At 40.6% G+C, this 23,936-nt stretch overlaps 1 protein-coding gene across 1 annotated transcript; it reads left to right on the top strand.

The window, feature by feature from the left end:
• The first annotated feature begins 20,705 nt into the window (after positions 1-20,705).
• DKK1 (dickkopf WNT signaling pathway inhibitor 1) lies at positions 20,706-23,682 on the top strand. The gene is made up of 4 exons (XM_032882999.1): positions 20,706-21,102; positions 21,348-21,510; positions 22,641-22,784; positions 22,906-23,682. Exons 1-4 carry the CDS (start codon positions 20,857-20,859, stop codon positions 23,157-23,159), a joined length of 807 nt encoding a protein of 268 aa, XP_032738890.1. The 5' UTR covers positions 20,706-20,856; the 3' UTR covers positions 23,160-23,682.
• Positions 23,683-23,936: the final 254 nt, after the last annotated feature.

Genomic DNA, 23,936 nt, shown 5'->3' with positions numbered 1-23,936 from the left:
CTAAAAAGGAGAAAGAGTAGATTTTTCCAAAGAAGATATCCCGATGACTAATAGACACATGAAAAGATGCTCAACATCACTCATCATCGGAGAAATACAAATCAAATCCATATGAGATACCACCTCACACCTGTCAGAAATGGCTAAAATCAACAACACAAGAAACAATGGGTATGGGCAAGGATGCAGAGAAAGGGGAACCCTCTCACACTGTTGGTGGGAATGCAAACTGGTACAGCTCCTCTGGAGAACAGTATGGAGGTTCTTCAAAAAGTTAAAAATAGAATTAACCCACAGCAATTGCACTATGAGGTACTTACTCAAAAGATACAAAAATACAGATTCAAAGGGGTATATGCACACTGGTCTTTATAGCAGCATTATAAATAGCCAAACTATGGAGAAAGCCCAAAGGTCCTTCAACTGAGGAAAGGATAAAGAAGATGTGATATATATATACACAATAGAATATTACTCAACCTTTAAAAAGAATGAAATCATGCCATTTGCACAACACGTATGGAGCTAGAGTGTCTTATGCTAAATGAGATAAGTCAGTCAGAGAAAGTTAATTACCATATGACCTCACTCATATGTGGAATTTAAGAAAGAAAACAGATGAACATATGGGAAGAGGGGAGAAAAAGGAGAGAGGGAAACAAACCATAAGAGAGTCTTAATGAAATAAGAGAACATACTGAAGATTGATGGAGAGAGTTGGGTAGGAAATGGGCTAGATGGATTATGGGTATTAGGAGGGCAATTGTGATGAGTGCTGGGTGTTGTATGTAAGTGATGAGTCACTGAATTCTACCATAGAAACCAATATTTCACTCTATGTTAACTAACTAGATTTTAAATTAATAAAAAGATAAAATATGACCTTTTAATTCCACTGCTAAGTATTTATGGAAGGAAAACAAAAACACTATTTCAAAAAGATATATGCATCCCATGTTTATTGTAGCATCATTTACAATAACCAAGAGATGGAAGAAATTTAGCTGTCCATCAATGTATGAGTGGATAAAGATGTAGTATATACACAATGTAATATTACTTAGCCATGAAATAGAATGAGATCTTGCCATTTGTGACCACAGGGATGGACCTAGAGGGTATTATGCTAAGTGAATTAAGTCAGACAAAGAAAGACAAATACCATATTATTTTACTTATATGTGGAATCTACAAAAAACAAACCAAATGAACAAAGAAAGGAGACACACAAAACAACTAAACATTCAAATATGAAGAACAAACTAGGGGTTGCCAGAGGAGAGGTGGGTGGGAGACATGGGGGTGACAAGTAATGTGGATTAGGAGGTACAAACTTCCAGTTATAAAGTAAATAAATCATTAGATACAAAGTATAGCCTAGGGGATATAGTCAATAATATTGTGATAATGTTCTATGGTGACAGAGGATAAAGATACTTTCATTGTAAGCACTGAGTTATTTATGGAATTATGAAATCACCATGTTGTACACTTGAAACTAACATAGCATTTTATGTTAATACTTTGATAAAAATAAATCATTTCCCAGAAAAAAATATTGAAAAGTATTTAAGACAATTAAAAATGAAATAATATTTTATTTTTATGATCAGTTATGTATCCGCAGATAGCTTCTCCTCACCTCCTCCGTAATTTCTTCCTAAGGAAGTTTTCACTTTTTGTTGACAAATTAGCAATATGTTTCTATAGATTTTATGATTTGTGCCTTACCTAATAGGAATTCCCTATGAAGTCACAAGAATATAGAGATAAGCTTGTATTTACTTATGATAATTTGAAAATTTACCATTTACATTAAGCTTTTAATCTCACTTGGAATTTTTTTTAACATGTTGGTCTGTGTTTTATTTTATTTTTCATATAGATATCCAACTTATCCTATTCATTCAACACACCCACTCAATTTTATTCCATTGTCTTCCATTCCATTGTATTTGTCTCTCCCAGCACTAATATAGCTTTATAAAAATTTTTTTTTAAGATTTATTCATCTTAGAGAGAGAGAGAGTCAAAGACTGTGAGCAAACACAAGTCAGGGTGAGGAGCAGAAGGAGAGAGAAACACAGACTCCCCGCTGAACAGGGAGCCTGATGTGGGGCTCAATCCCAGGACCCTGGGATCATGACCTGAGCCAAAGGCTGATGCTTAACTGACTGAGCCACCCAGGTGGCCCTATAAAAATTCTTTAAATCTTATAGTAATTCCCCCACCTTTATTACTGTTTTTAAAATTGTCTTAACTAGCTATAGTCTAGGGGCACCTGGGTGGCTCAGTTAGTTGAGTGTCTGCCTTGGGCTCAGGCCATGGTCCCAGAGTCCCTGGATCGAGTCCCATATCAGGCTCCCAACAACACGGGGAGTCTGCTTCTCCCTCTGACCTTCTCCCCTCTCATGATCTCTCTCTCTCTCTCTCTCTCTAATAAATAAATAAAATCTTTAAAAAAAAAAGACATCTTTTAAAATAATATATTCATAAATACTTAAACTCTTTAATTGGCATAGAAAAACTAAATTGGTTTTTGGAATTGGAATTGCTTTTATGCCCAACATCCTTGCTGAAATTTTACTAATTCATTTGTCTTCTTTTGGGTTATTTCTAAAGATAATAATATCATCTCTGAACAATAAAATGTTTAATTTCATTCTTCCTGGTTCCAATCATTAATTTCTTTTCTTAAAGTGATAGGCTGGCAAGAAACCCAGGTAAATATAAAACCATGACTGTTGGCATTCTTGCCTTTTCTAGGCAAAATTTTACCATTAGATATTTGATATACGATACACAGAGAGAAAGATTATCATAATAAGACAGTTCTAAGTTTGTCAATCTTTTACAAAATCATGACTAGCTATTGATTGCATTGAATTATTTTTCAGCATATACTAAGATGGTCACATGGTTTTCTTCTTAATCTTTTATTGTGGTACACCTGGGAGATGATATTAACACATTTCTAATATTAAACCACCTATGGGAAGGTGGTGGAGAAAGAAGATCCTAAGTGTGCTTCATCCCATAAGCCAACTAGATAAAACTCAGGAGTGCTAATAACCCAGAAAATGTCAGAAGATTTGCAGAACAAATTCCACAAGTAAAGGTAGAGCTGGGACCACACTGAAAATGGTAGGAGGTTTGAAGATGTGGTCTGGGCACAAAACACACTTTGGCCATCTGTGGTGGGGAAGGAGCTAGTGGACTAGAGAAGGTTGAAAAACAGTCTTTTGTACCAAGGAGCCCATAAATGGGGAGGACAAATTCCCATAACATTTGCCTTTGAAAGGGAGAGGGACTGAGTTTCTTGGGTTTCTACAACCAGCAGTATTTAAAGCCTGGAATTTTAAAAACTGACAGGCTGGGCTCTGAGAGAGCCCTGAGGGCATTAGGAAGCAGGGTCCCTGCCCTTAAGGAGACAACAGTACAACACCCCCTGTAGATACAGCTTGGAACCAGCAGTTTGAAAAACACTGGGGGCAGATGCAAGTGAGAGTGATTTGCTCATCTCCGAGTGAGGCCCAGAGAGACAGAGATCATGGAGATCCCCCCCCCCGCAAGCCAAGGAATGAAGGACTGGCAGGCAGTATTTCTCTCCCCCACCTCCAGCATAAACAATGGCTACCTGTGGAAACCAGTGTGGTGCCAACAGTTGTTACATAAATTGCTTTCACCAAACTCCCTTACTGTTAAAAGACCAGTGACAACACGCCTCCTGACCTACGCATTTTAGGGACCTCAGTGATGGCAGAGGCAGGTCTCACTTAACCAGAAAACTGCCCCCAAACTATGTTAAAACATGCCCCATCCAGCTGGGACCAAACACTGTCCACAAGAGGAAAACAGAGCCTCTGTGCAGACCACTGAAGGAAAAAGGGGCCAAGACTCAGCAGCTGAACACAAACAACAGAAAGAGGAGACACTCCCTGAAGTGCCATATCCTAAGGAGCAGGGAACACTGCACTGGGGCACTACAGGACTTCTTCTTCAAAAGGGTATTGTCATTAAGAGCAAGAGAAGCAGCTGATTTTCCTAACACAGAGAAATAGCCACAGAGAATTAGACAAAATGAGGAAACAGATAAATATCTCCCAAATGAAAGAACAGGACCAAACCACTGTAGGAGACCTAAGAGAAATGGATATAAGTAATATACTTGATAGAGAATCTAAAACAGTGACCATAAAGACACTCATTGGACATGAGAAAAGTGTGGAGGACATCAGTGAGACCTTTAACAGAGAGATAAAAAGGAACCAATCAAAGATCAAGAATGGATTAAATGAAATTTAAAATATACTAGATGGAATATAGGCAAGATGAAGCAGAGGAATGAATTAATTACCTCTCAGAGTAATGACAACTAACCAACCTAAACAAGGGAAAGGAAATTATGCAAATTGAGAATAGTCTTAGGGAACTCAGTGACTCCATCAAGCATAATAACGTTTACATTATAGGGATGTCAGAGGAAGAGGAGAAAATGGAGCAAAATTTTATTTGAAAAAATAATAGCTGAAAATTTCTGGAAGCTGGGGAAGGAAGCAGAAATCCAGATCTTGTAGGCATAGAGAACACTCCTAAAATTCAACCCAAGGAAGTCAATACCAAAATAATTAAAATTAAAATTAAAATGGCAAGAAGTACTAATAAGGAAAAAAATGTAAAAATAGCAAGAGAAAACAGTTAATGTACTGGGGAAGCCCTATTAGGTTCTCAGCAGATTTTTCAGCAGAAACTTTGCAGGCCAGAAGAGAGTGGCATGATATATTTGAAGTGCTGAAAGGGAAAAACCTGCAACCAAGAATACGCTATCTAGCAAGGCTATCATTCAGAATAGAAGGAGAAATAGAGTTTCCCAGATACACAGTCTAAAGGGTTCATGACCACTGAACCACACGATAAGAAATATTAGACAAGACTCTGAGTAGAAAGGAAAGACCACAAGGGAGATTATGAAAAGTAAAAAACAAAAAAGTAGTAAAAATAAGTATTTCTGTAAAAATCAGTCAAGGGATTCATAAAGTTAAAGGATATAAGCTATGACACCACATACCTAGGATGAGGGGGTATGTGGTATCATATTTCATATGAAAGGAGTAAAGGATGTGTTTAAACTTAAGTGACCATCAACTTCATATGATTGCTATTTGCAGCGGATGTTATATACAAACCTAATGTTAACCACAAATCAAAAACCGGTACTAGATATGCAAAAAATAAAGAGAAAGGAATCCAAAGACATCACTAAAGAAATTCAACAACCTGTGAGGGAAGACAACAAGTGAAGAAAGGAGCAGAGAAGAACTACAAAAACAACAACAAGCAACAAAATGGCAATAAGGCCACATCTATCAACAATCACTCTGAGTATAAACAGACTAAACACTCCAATCAGAAGACATATGGTGACAGAGTAGATAAAAAAACAAAACCATCTATAGGCTGCCTACAAGAGACTCATTTCAGACCTAGGCACCTGAAGATTAAAAGTGAGGAGATGGAGAAGGATTTACCATGTAAATGAGTATCAGAAGAAAGCCAGGGTAGCCATACTTATGGTGGACAGAATAGATTTTAAACCAAAGCCTGAAATAAGGGAGAAAGGACACTATATAACAATAAAAGGGACAATCCAACAAGAGGATGTAACAATTGCAAACATTTATGCACCCAAGATGAGAGCACCCAAATACAAGCAAAAAGGTAATAATTTAGAGTAATACAGGATTAGTAGAGACTTTAACACCTCAGTTATATCGATGGACAGATCATCCAAATGGAAAATCAACAAGGAAACTGTGGCTTTGAATGACACACTGGACCAGTGGATTTAACAGACATTCAGAACATTCCATTCTAAGACAGCAGAATACACATTCTTTTCAAGTGCACACAGAACATTCTCCAGATCATATCACATGTTAGGCTACAAAACAAGTCTCACAAATTCAAAAAGATCAAAGCCATACCATGCATCTTTTCTGACCACAGCACTATGAAACTAGAAATCAACCACAAGAAAAAACTCTGGAAAGAGCACAGACAGTAGGATGTTAAATAACATGCTACTAAACAAATAATGAGTCAACTAAGAAATCAAAAAAGAAACAAAAAATTGCATGGAGACAAATGTAAATGAAAATATAGCAGTCCAAAATCTTTCGGTTGCATCAAAAGTTGTTTTAAGAGGGAAGTGTACAGCAATCAGGCCTACCTCAAGAAGCAAGAAATATCTAAAACAGCCTAACCTTACACCTAATGGAGCTAGGAAAAGAAGAATTAAATAAGCAAGCAAAAAAATAGTAAAAGGAAGGAAATAACAAATATTAGAGCAGGTAAAAAAGTGACAGAAAAAAAGACAATAGAGCAAATCAATGAAACCAGGAGATGGTTCTTTCAAAAGATCAACAAAATCGATAAACCTCTAGCCAGACTCATAAAGTGAGAGAGAATCCAAATACACAAAAACACTAATGAGAGAGGAGAAATGAACACACAGAAATACAAACACTATCAACAGAATATTATGAAAATCTATTTGCCAACAAATTGGACAACACGGAAGAAATGGATAAATTCCTAGAAACATTTAACTTCCCAAAAGCAAAGCAGGAAGAAATGGAAAACTTGAACAGGCCAGTTACCAGCAATGAAAATGGATCCATACCCAAAAAAAAAAATCCCAACAAACAAAAGTCCTGGACCAGATGACTTCACAAATGAAGGGTACCAAACATTTAAAGAATAGTACCTATTGGGCACCTGGGTGGCTCAGTCATTAAGCGTCTGTCTTTGGCTCAGGTTGTGGTCCCAGGGTCCTGGGACCCCATATCAGGCCCATATCAGGCCCCCATATCAGGCCCCCACTCCGCGGGAAGCCTGCTACTCCCTCTTCCATTCCCCCTGCTTGTATTCCCTCTTTTGCTATGTCTCTGTCAAAAAGAAAAGAAAAAGAATAGTACCTATTCTCAAACTGTTTCAAAAAAACAGAAGAGGAAGGAAAGCTTCCAAAATCATTCTATGAGGCAAACATTACCCTGATGCCAAAACCAGATGAAGACCCCACTAAAAAAGAGAATCCTGGGCTAATATCTCTCATGAATATAGACACAAAAATCCTCAATGTTAGCAAACTGAGTCCAACAATACATTAATAAAATCATACACCATGATCAAATGAGACTTATTCCCAGGATGTAAAGGTAGTTCAATATTCACAAAATAAAAATCATACACCATGATCAAGTGGGACTTATTCCCAGGATGTAAGGTAGTTCAATATTCACAAAATAATCAACATAATACATTACATCAATAGGAGAAAGAATAAGAACCATATGATCATTTCAAAAGATGCAGAAAAGGATTTGACAAAGTACAACATCCATTCATAAAAACCCTCTAGAGGGAACCTATATCAACATAATAAGGTCCCATGAGAAAAACTCATAATAAATATCATCCTAAATGACAACTGAGAGCTTTTCCACCTAAGGTCAGGAAACACACAGATGTCTGCTCTCCCATTTTTTATTCAACATAACACTGTAAGTCTTAGATGCAGGAATAAGACAACATAAAGAAATAAAAGGCATCCAAATTGATAAAGAAGTACTAAAACTCTCACCATTTGCAGATAACATGATACTATATATGGAAAACCTAAGTATTTCATAAAAAAAACTTCTAGAATAAGTGAATTCTGTAAAGTTGCATACAAAATCAATATACAGAAATCTATTGCATTCTTATACTCTAATAATAAAGCAATAGAAAGGGAAATTAAGAAAACAATCCCACCTACAGTTGCACCAAAAACAAGAAAATATCTGGGAATAAACCTAACCAAAGAGTTGAAAGACTTATACTCTGAAAACTGTAAAATACTGATGAAAGAAATTCAAGACAACACCAAAAATGGAAAGCCATTCCATGCTCATGGACTGGAAGAACAAATATTGTTAAAGTGTCTATATTGCCCCCAAACAATCTGCAGACATAATGCAATCCCTATCAAAATACAGCATTTTTACATAACTAGAACAATCTTAAATTTGTATGGAATCACAAAAGACCCTGAATAGCCAAAGTACTTTTGAAAAAGAAAAATAAGTGGAGATATCACATCTCCTGATTTCAAGTTATATCACAAAGTGGTACTAAGTAAAACAGTATGGTACTGGCATAAAAATAGACACATTGCTCATTAGAATAGAAAACCCAGAAACGAACCCACAATTATAATCAATTAATTTTCAACAAAGGAGGAATGAATATACAATAAAGGATGCCTGGTGGCTTAGTTGGTTAGGCATCTGCCTTTGGCTCCAGTCGTGATCCCAGGGTCCTGGGATCAAGTCCAGCATTGGTCTCCCTGCTCAGCGGAGAGCTTGCTTCTCCCTCTGCTTGTGTTCCCCCTGCTTATGCTCTCTCTGACAAATAAATAAATAAATAAATAAATTCCTCAAAAAATTAAAAAAATAATAAAAAATATACAATGAAAAAGTCTCAACAAATGGCTTTTGTTGAGAAATGAAAACTGGACCACTTTCTTATGCCACACACAAAAATAAAACTGGACCACTTTCTTATGCCACACACAAAAATAAACCACAAATGTATTAAAGACCTAAATGCGAGACCTGAAACCATAAAATTCCTGTAAGAGAGCACAGGTAGTAATCTCTCTGACATTGGTGTAGGAACATTTTTCTAGGTATGTCTCCTGAAGCAAGGAATACAAAAGCAAGAATAAACTACTAGAATGACATTAAGAGAAAACCTCACAGCAAAGGAAACAATCAATAAAACTAAAAGACAACCTATGGAGGGGGAGAGGATATTTGCAAATAATGTATCTGATAAAGAATTAGTACCCAAAATATATGCAGAACTTATATAACACCAAAAGATCAAGTAATCCATTTAAAAATGAACAGAAGACATAAACAGACATTTCCCCAATCAAGACATCCAGATGGCCAAAAGACACATGAAAGGATGCTCAACATCACTCATCATCATAGAAATGCAAATCAAAATCACAGTGAAATATCATCCCCCTAACTTGTCAGAAAGACTAAAATTAAAAACACAAGAAGCAAGCATTGACCAAGATGTGGAGAAAAAGGAACCGCTGTACATAGTTGGTGGGAATGCAGACTGGTGCAGCCACTGTGGAAAACAATATGGAGGGTCCTCAGAAAATTAAAAATAGAGCTACCATATGCTATAGTAATCATCCAACTGGGGATTCATCCAGAAAATATAAAAACACTGATTTAGATCAATACATACATGCCTATGTTAACAGCAACAATACCTACAATACCCAAATTATGGAAGTAGCCCAAGTGTTCATTGACTGATGAATGGATAAAGAAGTAGTGGTATATCTACACAGTGGAATATTACTCAGCCATCAAAAAGAATGAAATCTTGCCATTTGCAACTACATGAGTAGAGCTAGTCAAGTATAATGCTAGGTATAATATGTCAGCCAAAGAAAAACAAATAACCATATGATTTCAGTCATATATGGAATTTAAGAAACAAATGAGCAAGTGAGTGAGAGAAAGAGAAACCAAGAAACAGAATCTTAACTCTAGAGAACAAACTGATGGTTTTCAGAGGGGAGGGGGTGGGGGGTGAGGGTTTTAAGTGATGGAGATTAAAGAGTGCAATTATCATGAGGAAAGAAAAAACAAACAAACCTGAGCTTCCTTGGCATGAATACAAATTTGTCATGAAATGCTTTTTTAATACATTGGTATTTTGGGTTTACCAATGTTGTATTTCAGATATTTGTGTCTACAGCTTTAAGAGGGTAGCCTTTTATTTCTTATACTATTTTTTGTCTGGTCTGTTCTACAGCCTAAGAAGTTTGGTCAAATCTTCTCTTCCAGAGAATAGAAATATAGAAATGGATGCATATATATTCCAGATCATTAATTATCAGCCACTGTAAGTTTAAAAATTAAAAGAAGCCATTTCTACCCATCATACTTGCAAATTAAAATTGTAAAATAAAAAAAAAATGTTGGTTAGGATGTATAGCCATGAAAAGGTTTTATATACTGCAGGTACAATGTCAGTTTTTACAACATTGAAGAACAATTTTCCAATATTTAAATAAAGTTGACAGTGTTCATGGTCTACAACTGAACAACTCCATTCATTGGTATATTTTTTGGAAAAGATTTCAACGCATGTTCACAAGAAGATACATGTAAGGATGCACACATAAGCATTTTGAAATAACATAAAATTTAGAAATTCAAATGTTCATCATGTGGGTAATGGGCCATTTAATTAAATCTGACATACCTGAACAATGGAATATTACACTGATATGAAAATAAATGCATTAGTTTAATTTAATACAGACGAATCTCACAAATAATGCTTAATGAAACAACTGCCCAAGAACACAGTTCAAAGCATTTACCTATTTTTTCCCTTAAAGTTAAATAATTGTCATATCTGGGGAAATAATAGATTATTTGGACCAACTCTCTAAACAAAAAAATTTTTTTTTCTATGTCAAATATACATATATATATGTGTGTATATATATATATACACACATATACACACACACACACACACACATATATATATATAAATTTTGTTCTTAGATGTCTCCAAAAGTTGACAACAGACTAAGCCCAAATCTAAAGGAAACAGGAACCATGAGAAGCAAATGGGTTACTGAAGGTAGGATTGCCTTGAGAACACACAGTCTGGTGAAGCTGAACTTTGGTTTAAGGACCACCTGGGACAAGGGAAATAGTAGAAGTCAGTGCCCAGGAACTCCCCTTTTTAAAACTCTGGAACCTTTTTAAAACACTGGAACCCTTTTTAAAAACTCCCTTTTTAAAAACTCCCCTTTTTAAAAATGAGGTCACATCAACTTACAGCTAAATAAATGGTATTTGAAACAAAGGTGGTAACTATGCACAATTTATGGCATCCTGTTTTAGTTCATTCTGGTCTTTAAGCCTTTGAGGTCATTCCTGTCACTTGCATCTGTACGGTGGAAATATTTCATCAGGCTGAGCCTTCTTCCCACCTGCATGTGTAGTGGAATCACACTTCTCCCTCGAATTTAACCACAGTGGAGTAGTCACAGAAATCTCTTGTCACAGACAAGAGAACTCAAGACTGGGTTAAAACCAAAGCAGAAGGCCATTTTAGTTTAATGAATATAATTTGTATGAGGGTTAGCATAGTTTAACAGTGGGTCATGCATCAGACGTAATTATGGATTGATTAGGAAAAGGCACGTAGACCATGATGCAATCCCCTTTCTCAAATCCCAGCTGAGTCACACCCATATGTTTGCTATGGATACAAGAGTTCAGCAAAAGCCAGTAAAAACATCTGTAATAATCAACTGGCTATAGGATACTGCAATAATGAATATATTTGATTAACTGCAAATTGTGTGCTGTGTATCCTTTATATCAGTAAAATTTATAATATGCTTATGTATGTGCATATGTAGTTATGCATTTTCTAATGTGCTAGTTCTTCACGGTTTACCAGCACACCATTAATTCTAGGCATCCAATGTCACAAGTGCTCCTGGCGATGTTTTCCATCAGTAAGTCTGAGCAGGGGCAATCTGTCTGGAACCTAGCTCTGCATCACGATCATCTGGGACATCAAAATATAATAATAATTATTTCTGAGCTCTGCAACTGATACTCAGAGTGGGACCCAGGAGCAAGGCTCTGAGATGTGTGTACATGTAGGGTTGTATCAGAGTGAAGGAATGTTAACCTAGCTTTCCAAAATTGGGTAAACACTGAATTTAGAATTAACTTTTTTTTTTTTTTTTTAAGATTTTGTTTGTTTATTTTGGAGAGAGAGAGAGAGAGCTCGCGGAAGGGGCAGAGGGAGAGAGAAAATCTCAAGCAGATTCTGAACGGAGTGTGGAGCCTCATGCAGGGCTTGATCGCGGGACCCTGAGATCAGGACCTAAGCCAAAAGCAAGAGTCAGAGGCTTAAGTGACTGTACACTCCCACCCTAGGTGCCCCTGGAATTAACTTTTAACCAGAGACAGAAAGTGAGGAGTTTAGAGTTTGAAAGCTGACAGACCAGGTTGGTGGGAACTGATGGACTGGTGGTAGAATTTTGCAAAGCATAGCCTAAGGATGACCTATATTACACCAGGCCGCGGGGAGAGTTAAAACAAGAGTCACTAGGACACCTAGGTGGCTCGATTGGTTAAGGGTCTGTCTTGGGCTCAGGTCACAATCTCAGGGTCCTGGAGTCAAGCCCCACATCAGGCTCTCTGCTCAGCGGGGAATCTGCTTCTCCCTTTCCCTCTCTCTCTCAAATAAATGAATAAAATCTTAAACAAACAAACAAACAAACAAACAAACAAAAACAGGAGTCACTAAATTTACCCCACACCTCTGCAATCAGTCAAAAGAGCTAGGAGTGAGATCCGGGAACCTACATTTTAACACGCAGGGTTAAATTTGCTTGTTTGTTATGTACACAATAGTTCAAGAATCCCAGAACTGCTGAGCTCTTAGCAGTCTTTTCCAGGAAAATAAACACCTATTGGCTGATACTTGTTTTCATTGCCTACAAAACAGGAAAGGATTCTAGTATTCTCTCTCCTGTCTCGTACACACTTGCAAGTAAAATCTCCACTAATTTATTTACGTATTTGATTTTCTAACCTCATCTACTCATAAGATTATAGCAAGGTATTTTTCCAAATAAATTTAGGGCTTTGCCTAGAAATCAAGAACAATAAAAACAGAGCACGCTGTATGTTTTAGACCCTTAGACATCACAGCTCTAGCCATAGTCCCCTCCTAAAATTATCAGCAAATGCAAAGAATAATAGTAAGTGATATTAACAGAAAGCGGTCGGAGATCCACTTGTGATAGAAAGCTAATTAACCATTAGACGACAATTTTATACCTTCTGCAAGTTTGCAGCTAAGCGGAATTTACGAATCTATTGATATTTGCAAAATGCACTGTTAAACATAGAGTTTGCCTGAAGACTGCTTTTCTTGTAAATAGAATCATCTGGATAGAAGTAATAATGTGAAAAGAAAATGGTGGAGAACATAGCTCAATCAAAAAAGGTGGACAGGGTCTAATCAGAACAAGGATATTATGAAAAAGTTTGAGGTTAATTTGCTTCTTTAAAGTCCTTTTTAAAAGTTTTTAAATTTAAATTTAATTAACATATGAGGTATTATTGGTTTCAGAAGTACAGGCCTGTGATTCATCAGTCTTATGTAATACCCAGTGCTCATTACATCATGGACCCTCCCCAGTGTCTATCACGCAGTTACCCCATCCCCCCACCCACCTCCCCTCTAGCAACCCTCAGTTTGTTTCCTAGAATAAGAGTCTGTTATGATCTGTCTCCTGCTGTTTCATCTTGTTTCATTTTTTCCTCTCTTCCCTGATGATCCTTTGTTTCTTAAACTCCACATATCAGTGAGATCATATGATAATTGTCTTTCTCTGATTATAAAGTCATTCTTATAAATACATTTTACATCATAGTACTAAAACAATAGTATATGATTTTATACCTAGCATCTAATTTACAGCTATGAATTTAGTACATAAAAATACTTATTGAATTGAATGTTTAGAAACAGCATTCTCACACATCTTCCAGAACCCTTTATGCTTTAAAAGAAATCCTAATTTCAGAGAAATGGTTTATTTTTGTTTTGTTTTGTTTTCTGTGAGGACTTTTCTAAGAAAAACGAGCTGTAAGAAAAACCTTGGAGTAGTTTAGAATTATTAACTGAAAAATAATAACAGCACAGAACTACTACTGATAATTTTAACAGATATATTAAACTTCCAGTATGTTGTTTTACTAATTTTTCTGCTTTTTTAATTTGCACATGTTGGCTCTAAAGAAGTGGAAGTATTAAATAGTGTATTATAATTATTATTTAACCGGAGACTAGAGGTTTGTAGCTTCTTTTTGAACATGGAAACCTGAAATGATTGTTTCTCAAACACAAGAATAATATTCTCTTGTGTTTTTATTCTCCAAGACTAGTTATATATGGATGGTCTTCTCTACAATTTGTTTGGTCTAGAACTTCCCAATTATATAATTCTAATTATCCGGAGGCCTTGACATTTTTATCTGGGAATCCCATACAGAGCCTTTCAATTTCAGTGGAACTACATAAACTGAGAACCTACATGTTGGATCCCAGTTCTCTTTTTAATTATAACTTAAGAAGAAATAAATTATTGTATGAACAAGGGGTTGTGTAGAACATTAAGAAGAACAAGAGCACAGCGTGTTGGAGCACAGCGAAGTGAAAAGGCTGTACAGTACATAAGTACTTGAACCTGGAAACCTATTTCTGGAGAGTATATTGCGGGGTTCATAAATCATTTTATCTTCCCTACGAAGAACTTCTACGACAATTCCACCAGGGGGCAGCAAGAGAGCGGGTTTCTCCCACCGGAGGCCAGAAACTGGCGACCCGGCGGAGCCTGAGGTCCCTCGGAGCTTTCATCTTCCCCTCCGTCGCCTTTCCTCTCACCCCTCTTTAATTAAGTCGGAAGGGCTCTATATTTATTTGCCCATGAACTGACACAGCAAACCAACTGCAGCCATTGTAGTGTGAACGGCTTTGCGAGCCGCCGCAGCCGCATGAATGTGCTGAGCACGAAGTCTGCTCAAAGCCAAGCAAACGGACTGTTTGTGAAAATGCCATCCCGGCTCAAGGCTGATTAGGACGGGGGTCCCCGGGCCGTTTGATCTTCACTCATCAAAGCGAGTCCCTAAACAAGCTCGGTTTTCCACCCCTGCGCCCCGTAAAGGCCCTAGGCAGCCAGCGGCCACACATGCACCGCCCAGGCTTCGCGCTGGAGCCTCCTCGGGGTGCGCAGGGTCGCGGGGGGCGCGTGCTCATAGGGTTCCGGGGTGGGGTGCTGGCGCAGAGAGGGTACAGGAGTGTGCACGCTCGCCGGGGGTGCAGGGAGGGGTGCACACGCAGCAGGGATGCAGGGAGAGGTGCACAAGCAGGTGGCCCCCCAGCTCGCTTTGAGGGTGCTGGACAACCTGGCGCGGATTCACATCCTTCTCTCCTGCCAGAGTTCTGCTTCTGGTCTACTTCCCTGGTCCCTTGGGGTTCATTTTAAGACAGGGTCTGGGGACATTAAAGGGCTTTCCCGGCCCTGCTTTCTGTTTTTCAACTCAGGGTCCCATTGCAATTCCCTAGTTTGAAATTTTGGGATGGTTGGAAAAATTCAGCTCTAAAGCATTATGGCCAGTTTTGTGAAGGGAAATAATTTCCCACTCTCTGGTACCGACTTGCTCTCCGTGGATGTGTGCTTGACAGTAGGAAGTACAAATTAACAGTGATGGAACTGCACCTGTCACTTATTTTTGGGTTTGGATTTTCTGTATTTGCTGCATTTGCTCCAGGAACATCTGACTTAATTTAGAAATCCATGTGGGAGCATCTGGGTAGCTCCATGCATTAAGCATGTGCTTTCTGCTCAGGTCATTGTCCCACCATCATGAGGTCCAGTCCCAGGACTGGCTCCCCACTCAGCAAGGAGTCTGCTTCTCCCTCTGATTCTCCCTCTGCATGCTCTCTCTTAAATGAATAAAATCTTTAAAATAATAAAATAAACTTAAAAAAAAAAAAGAAATACATGTGTATATCACTATCTTAAAAAAAAAAAAGTCACCTGATTCGAGTATTCACTTATTTTCAGAGATTTAAACTGTTTTCTTCAAAAAACTTATTTGAAATCAAAATACAACATTGATGTCAGGGGTTATTATTGTAGGTTGCCTGAAAAATGGGCCTCTTACAGGATATATTTATTTAATCAGAATATAAAAGGCCTTGTCCTGGCAATGATTTTTTTTTTTTTTTAAGTGAGAGAGAGGCTTGCCTAGGCAGAAGGGGCCTCTCTACCTCCCACTTCATGTTATAAATGAAAGACCAACACCAACACTAGAATTGAATGGCTTGACCAAGCTGCCATATTTTCCAGCCAACTTCAGGCTGTCACAGAAGTCCCCAGTACTCTGAATCCCAGGGCCAGTCTCTTGATCCCATGGCAAAACACCTTTCCTGGCCAGGATCTTTGGAAAGCACCAGCATTATAAAGGAGGCAGTAATACGAACTGAGAGACATCAAGGAAAGTAACATTTCTCTAGCTCTGGAGTCTGTTTTAAAAGGATCTTATATTCTGGTTTCTGTTGCTTTGGCCAATATTTATGGTTGGAAATGTCAAATCCTTCAGAGGGATACTAAGGGGGCCTTTTGGCTGTCTCCGTTACTACATACCACAGCCCTTTCTCTGTGTCAGGACATCAGAAAAGATCCTCTCTGGTTTTCCGTCAAAAGTTTCTGGGTCCTGGGCTCTCTTCTCAGATTAGTTTTTAATGTCTTGCTTCTGTAAAACACATCTTCTGAGCTAGGTTGGAAAGCTACCACGGAGCCTGATTTATCTGGGCTGGCCATCTCCACTGAGCAAATAAACATAACCATTGTTAAATCTCGCCTTCTCTTTGTACTGAGGAGTGCAAAAAAGCCTAATCCAGCCTCTGGGGAGTCATAACCTGGGCCTGGGCTAAAAGCCCTTTTAACATCATGAAGAGCATTAAGACCAAGATCTTTTAAGGGCCAATGAGAAAGTCATAACTTTTTTTTTTTTTTTAATACTGAACTGGGGAGTGAGGGAACCCTGCTAGAACTTTAAGATCGGTCCCAGCATAAATGTTGACAACACGCACCATAAGGAATGACATTTATTTAACGTTTTCCTAGTAAAGCAAAATTAAATGCTAACAGATCTGCTTCCTTTGATTTAACAAAGAGGAAGAATGAAAGAGCAAAGGGAAGGAGGGGAGGAGGAAAGAAGGGAGGGAATTAAACATGTAGCCATCACAGAAGAATCTCAAAGGACAGAGATGGATCATTTGCAAATAGACAAGGGGTTTTTGTGTCTTCCTCCTAGATGAAGAGGGTCCTCCCTGCTGGGTGCTCTCATGCCATTGATGAGCTATGAGATTGGATTCCGCATTGGTACACATAGCCCATCTATTTAAAAATCTAATATATTAAACCTATTGTAGCCATTATGAAAACATTTCAACAGATGAAATAAATAGGAATCAGAGGTCCCTCTGGACTAAATACACTACTTTTAATAAATGCAGTACCATGGCTCTGACTCCCCACAGCTCGCCACCTAGCTCAGAGAGTCATCAGAAACCCCCTGCCTTCCCTAAGGCTTATTGTCACCCTTTCTGTACCTTTTTCTGTCTTGTCCATGACATCCTATTGCTAAAATAGGATCTATTTTGGAAAAAAGTTTATTCCCATCCCCATGTAATATTTTCTTCTCCCAACTACTTATAGATAGAAAGACAAGAAACCTGCCTTTAATGCTTTCAGGGTATGCTCTCAAAGGTACTAGGGTAGCATTTTGCAAGTAATGGGCATTCACTGAAATTTAATTGGTGGCTAATGGCACTATGAACCTCACTTTACTTCCTTATCCATTCTGCTCTTTTGTTGCCAATGAGGAAACTCAATCATGGAAAGGATTTTCAAGTGGAAAGTCCATTGAAACAATTCCATTTTCCCATTTGGAACTAAGAGATGGCTTTCTACATACTCAGCTCTCTGAGACCTTCCTGGAGAGGTTCTTCTGTATAACTTACCAGTTTGCCACCCCTCCCCCTACTTAGTTACTTGAAGCTAAATAACCTGAGCCCTCATCTTTGATCCCACAGCACCAAGCACCCTGCTCAGCACATAGTAGAAACTTAGATATTCGCCAATTCATTATTCTCTTTCAGATCCTGACATCAGGAACAGCGCGGATAGTAGGGAAGGAGATAGAACCCAGTCTGCTCGTAAAACCCTAGTCTTGACTTAGTTCCTCTACCTCAACACCAGGGATTCTGTCCAAGCTCAATGAAAATTAAACCACAACAGACATACATAATCAGGATTTGAAACTGAATTTATGCAACATGTCTTTTGGTTAAAGTTTTTCTTTGACTGATGTGTTTTTCTTGCCCCAGACAATAGTTTCATTTGTGAATCCAAGCTCTTAAAGAACTAAATTTCTTAAATGCGCTAACAACATTACCATCTCTTTCAACAAGAGGAAAAGAGATTGGCCATAAGTGTGGCACAATGTATTTTTAGAAATATTTAAGTAGGATAATAGGACTGTGAAGAAACATATCCACCCTCCACCAGGTCAGAGGATTCTTTCCCTGCATTTCAACATCATGACAATTTAAGACAGCCTGCAGATTTTCTATTACACTGATGGAGCTCAACACATCAATTATTGACATTATTATCATATTCTGCAAGTGATATTTGACATTTCAAATCCCCTAGAGCTTTACCCTTTTATCCTATAATATCTCCCCATCTATACCAACTTCAGGTCAACTCAAAGTAAGGCATATCTCCCCAAGAGAGACCTGGCTTATTGCTTATTCTCAGTAAAATATTCCTTAACTTGTTTCTTAGGCTCATTTAAAAAAAAGAATATGTAAAAAAAATTTATATATATATAGATATATATATCTATATATATATCTTTCCCTTTGTTTCCAAATTTCAATTTGTGCCAAAAATCTCTGAAGTTGTAGTCAGGTCTAGATCATTGTACATGTTCATAATAAAACCTAAAAAAAAAAAATGTGGGATTTAATCCCTATTAGAATTTCAAGAAGGAATTACCCATAAACCAGAGGAAATTTCATAGGACAGATGGGATTTGGGATGGGTGGGACACTGGTGTAATTAGGGGTATTATTAAAGAATGTTTGGAAGCTGTTCTTTTTTTTTTTTAAGATTTTATTTATTTATTTGACAGACAGACAAGTAGGCAGAGAGAGGTAGGCAGAGAGAGAGAGAGAGAGAGAGAGAGAGAAGCAGGCTCCCCACTGAGCAGAGAGCCCGATGTGGGGCTCAATCCCAGGACCCTGAGATCATGACCTGAGCCAAAGGCAGAGGCTTAACCCACTGAGCCACCCAGGCGCCCTCTGAAACCTAAGGAAACAGAACACATACCATTACAAACTTTTTAACGCTTCCCCCTCTTAGCTTAGTATTATACTACTTCAAGACTCCCATCAGCTGTACTTGGTGGTGGTCTTGGTCATGAGTATAGGTCTGTGTGTAGAGTATTAAGTACCATAGAGGTGAGGGAGCGCAAAATTAATATATCCTAGTCTTTCTTATTCAACAGTGATTATTCCATCATTTCTTCCTTTTCTAAATGTGCACAGCAGTTGTCCATTTCCTGACACTTACAACATCAACCTGTTATACAAATAATGGCAGTACTTTATTTTATTATTACTATAATTAGGACAGTCTCCTAGGTATTTACACTCACCGCACCTCCACCCCCCAAAGGGCAACAGCCCAGAGGGTAGCCCAGTGCCAGGGCACCACGCTTCCCAGAGGCCTTTATTGGTTAAATCATTTCCACTGTATAAGCCGGACAGCATTCGTCCACACCAGCGGGACTGTCTTCTTTTTCGACAGGGATCTAGATGACGTCGAACTCGTTCACGTTCTGGCCCACTTTCAGTTTTTCTTTTCCTGCAGCTAGACTTATCTCCCTGGCGGGGTATTACTTCCCAGTCCCTAGACGCTCTGACCTGGGAGCAGCTTTGCGATCTGGAGTAACTCCGGGGAAAGTCGGGCGCTGACCCCTAAGCCTCGCTCCCCTCACTGCGCTGACCCACCCCCGAGCCGGGCCAGCAGGCAAAGGACCACGGACCCAGCCCTTGGACTCTGACCGGTTTCCCTCTGGCCTCTTTGATCTCGCGCGTCTGCCTAATCAAGTTCATCTACTGAGCACAACTGCTCGGACTCAAAGAGTGGCATTAAACAGTTTGATTATCGATAGTCACTTCCCTCCCCCTGCACCCCTGATCTAATTTCCAAATGCCCGTCTCTCGCCTCCCTCTCTAAACTTCCCATCAAAAGAGAATTAGCTCTTCTTCCTTCTTACCCTCGTTTGATGTGCAAATTTCCTTCTCTTTGCACATTTTTCTCGCGGTGGCGGCGGGAGAGGGGTGTGGGATGTGGGGGAAAGAAAGGGGAGGGCGAAGCTGACCCAACGTAAACCGAGGACCTCACTCTAAATCTGCAAACCGTGGGTCTGAAAGGTTAATCAGTAACTTGCACCCGCCACCTGGCCCTCTCTCTGGGACGTCTCCAGAGAGCCTTTGAGTTACCAGTTGGGCTGAATTTCACCCCGAAAACTCTTTACGGTGCACAATAACTGAGCACGTAGTGGCATAAGGGAGACAGAAGAAAAGTGGTTTTGCAGAACATTACAACCCTGCTCTGAAAAGTACTTCCGAGCCCGGGAGCGCAATCCCCGATGCAGGGGGCGGGCGCGGGTGGCCGGGTTCCTCCCTCCGCGAGCCTCTGTAGACGCCGTCCGCGCTCGCGCTCCGCGACACTCGCGCCCCGAAGGGAGCTTCGCCAGGGGACCGGCCGCGCCAGGAAGGGCGGGTGGGGAGGGCCAAGCACCCCCCCACCCCCGAGTACACACACACCCTCCAGCCCCTCCCAGCGCTTTGAAATCCCATCCCCGCTTTGTTGTCTCCCCCGAGGGGCCGGGATGCTCGGAGCCGGTGGTATAAAGGCAGCCGCCACGGCGGTGGCGGCGCAGAGCTGCGCCTGCGGTGGAGACTCGGGGACCGCGGGAGGCGCTCGGAGCCGGGACTGCAGCCGTGCCGGCGCGGCTTCCAGAGACCCCTTTGCACAGGGACATTCCAGCCTTCTCTCGGGGCCTTCCCCGGACAGCTTCTGCGATGACGGCCCTGGGCGCAGTGGGAGCCGCCCGGGTCTTGGCCGCGCTGGTAGCGGCCGCCCTCTGCGGTCACCTCCAGCTCGGAGTGAGCGCCACCTTGAACTCGGTTCTCGTCAATTCCAACGCCATCAAGAACCTGCCCCCGGCGCTGGGCGGCGCTGCGGGACACCCGGGCTCCGCAGTCAGCGCGGCCCCAGGGATCCCGTACGAGGGCGGCAACAAGTACCAGACCATTGACAACTACCAGGTGAGCACGGGCTCGGGGAGCCGGGGACGCTGTGACCTCTAAGGGGGTCTCAGGTGGGGAGGAGCACGGAGAACTTATTAACTGTGCGCAGTTCGGGACTCATTCGGGAAGTCTGCGTCCGGGTGCCTTGCGCACAACAGCTTCAGAGAGGTGTGCGCAGAGGGCCAGAGATGAGCGTCCGCGTGCGGGAGCCTGGGGACCGGGAGGCGCAGGTGCCTCACCCTCTGCCCGGCCCCTCCCCGCAGCCCTACCCATGCGCGGAGGACGAGGAGTGCAGCACGGAGGAGTACTGCGCCAGCCCCACCCGCGGAGGGGGCGCGGGCGCGCAAATCTGCCTCGCCTGCAGGAAGCGCCGAAAACGCTGCATGCGCCACGCTATGTGCTGCCCCGGGAATTACTGCAAAAACGGTGAGTCCTGTCGCTCCCTAACCCCAAGCGTCCCGCATTTGGCCTTCTGCGGACGGGAGGAAACCGCTCCCAGCTTTGGGAACCCTGTGGCGCCACCTGCGAATGGGTGCTCAGCCGGCAAGTTTCCCCAGAAACGTTGCGAGTATTTCATCTTGGAGGTCGTGGAGCGCCTTATTTCCCCCCGTGCCCTTGGCCTGCTTAACAGGAGGGCTTGCGGCAGAGTGAACCCTCCCCTGAACACGTGACATCAATGGAGAAAGATGGGGAGGAAGGTGAAACTGTACAGAGAGCCCAAGGAAACCAGCACTGGTCTTAGCTGCCATCTCTGTTTTTCTTACAGTGTCTCCCATGGCTCTACCATGCTGGCCTCCCTTTCCTGATCCCCGTTAAAACTGGGGTCAGCCAGAAGACAGTGATTTATCTGTCTGTGCTGGCCCCCCTTAAGGGAGATCTTGATACCCAGCCTGCCCTCTGAATCCAGCCCCCCCCCCGCCCCCACCTCCTGCTACCTTAAAATAAGTTCTCCACCCCCGACCACAGATCCACTAAAATTTAATGTCTCAAAGAGGTAGGCACAGGCAGCCAAAGAAATCTCCAGAAATAAGCTCAAGGGTGGCGACCCTCTTTAGGACCCAGTAATACTCGGGGCAGAACTAACTCAGTCTCTGTAATATAGAAATTATACAGTGAAGTAACTGGTGGGTGAGATTGTAATCTTCCAGCCAGCTGGTGTTGCCTTTGCTTAACTTGGTCTGCCAGTACCCATATAGCACCGAGGGCAGAGAAGTTATTTTTAAGAACAATTTTTTAAGTGACTAGTTTTATTCTTCCCCCAAGGGTGGTATTAACATGGGCAGAAGTCTCACTGCCACTGCCACAGTTGGTAGGAAAGTATTTTAAGTAGCTATATTGGGGATGTTGCCTGTGACTGCACAGTGTACGCATTGATGCTTCTGTCTGTCTGGGGAGTTTTGCATTAACACTAGGGAGGCAGTTTGGCTTGTGTTTAAAATAATGTCACCACAGTGAGGCATCTCAAGGTGGTGCAGGCATAGCAGACTGTCACGGTCAAGGCTGTTGGTGGTTACCGGCAGGCTGTAATGTGTTCCTGCTATCTCCTGCTTCCTTAGGAATATGTATGCCTTCTGATCCCAATCATTTCCATCGAGGGGAAATTGAAGAAACCATTCTCGAAAGTGCTGGTAATGATCACAGCACCGTGGATGGATATTCTCGAAGAACGACGCTTTCTTCAAAACTGTATCATACCAAAGGTAAAGGACCTTACCATGCATTCTTGGTTAGCACATCGGGAGTGTCTTTGGGATTTTCTTCATGAAATAATGCAGCCTGGGCAGTAACCGTGTACTCTTCCTGCTGTCTCCTCCTTTCCAGGACAAGAAGGTTCCGTCTGTCTCCGCTCTTCGGACTGTGCCACGGGGCTGTGTTGTGCTAGACACTTCTGGTCCAAGATCTGTAAACCGGTCCTAAAAGAAGGGCAAGTGTGCACCAAGCACAGGAGAAAAGGCTCCCACGGGCTGGAGATATTCCAGCGTTGTTACTGTGGAGAGGGTCTGTCTTGCCGGATACAGAAGGATCACCACCAAGCCAGTAACTCTTCCAGACTCCACACCTGTCAGAGACACTAAGCCAGCCATCCAAACACTGTGGACTCCTTTTCTATAATAGATGCTATGAAACTTTGTGTGACTTTTGTCAGCTCAATCCTAAAGGATGTACAAATTCTGTGGTTCTGATTAAGCATTCCAATAATACCTTCTGAAAATCTGGAGTGTAAGAGCTTTGTTTCTTTATGGAACAACCCTGTCATTGATTGCAGTAAATTACTGTGTTGTAAATTCTCAGTGTGGCACTTACCTGTAAATGCAACAAAACTTAATTATTTTTCTAAAGGTGCTGCATTGTCTATTGTTTTTCTTGTTATGTAAATTTTTGTACACATTGATTATTATCTTGACTCTAATATTCTATATTGAATTGAAATAAATAATTTCAGCTTATACTTCCTAAATGCTTACACCCTTTTCCCTTTAATTCTAGACTCTAGAACACAAGGAGCTTTTGGAATGACAAATGATAGGTATCTAAACTTGATCATGGAAATACTAGCTTATTTTCTGAAATGTTCTATCTCAGTGCTTAGATTATATTTAATCTAGCCCTTGAAATAAAATTTAACATTTAATACCACAAAATTTTACAAGTATAGATAAATTTTGGCATTGTGCTCTTAGAGGGGTGTGTGTTTGTGTGTGTATGTATTTTAAAGGGACAGAAAGGTGACTGTTTCAAGAAAATCAGAGGAAGATACTGTCTAAATGTAAGCCAGTGTAGGTCAATTCTAGAGTAATTTTAAAGAAATATGTTCTCCACTGACAAACTCACATAATCAAAGTGCAATCATG

The sequence above is a fragment of the Lontra canadensis genome, unplaced genomic scaffold (genome assembly GCF_010015895.1).
Source record: "Lontra canadensis isolate GAN:19392208 unplaced genomic scaffold, GSC_riverotter_1.0 scaffold85, whole genome shotgun sequence".
In the NCBI taxonomy this organism is placed as follows: Eukaryota; Metazoa; Chordata; class Mammalia; order Carnivora; family Mustelidae; genus Lontra; species Lontra canadensis.
The sequence above is the reverse complement of the archived record's forward strand: the minus strand, read 5'-3'. Positions and strand labels throughout refer to the sequence as shown.

Coding starts and splice junctions, on each gene's coding strand:
- DKK1 (XM_032882999.1), top strand. CDS start 20,857: ATGACGGCCCTGGGCGCAGTGGGAGCCGCCCGGGTCTTGGCCGCGCTG. Junction 21,103..21,347: donor AGACCATTGACAACTACCAG/GTGAGCACGGGC, acceptor CCCTCCCCGCAG/CCCTACCCATGCGCGGAGGA. Junction 21,511..22,640: donor CGGGAATTACTGCAAAAACG/GTGAGTCCTGTC, acceptor CTGCTTCCTTAG/GAATATGTATGCCTTCTGAT.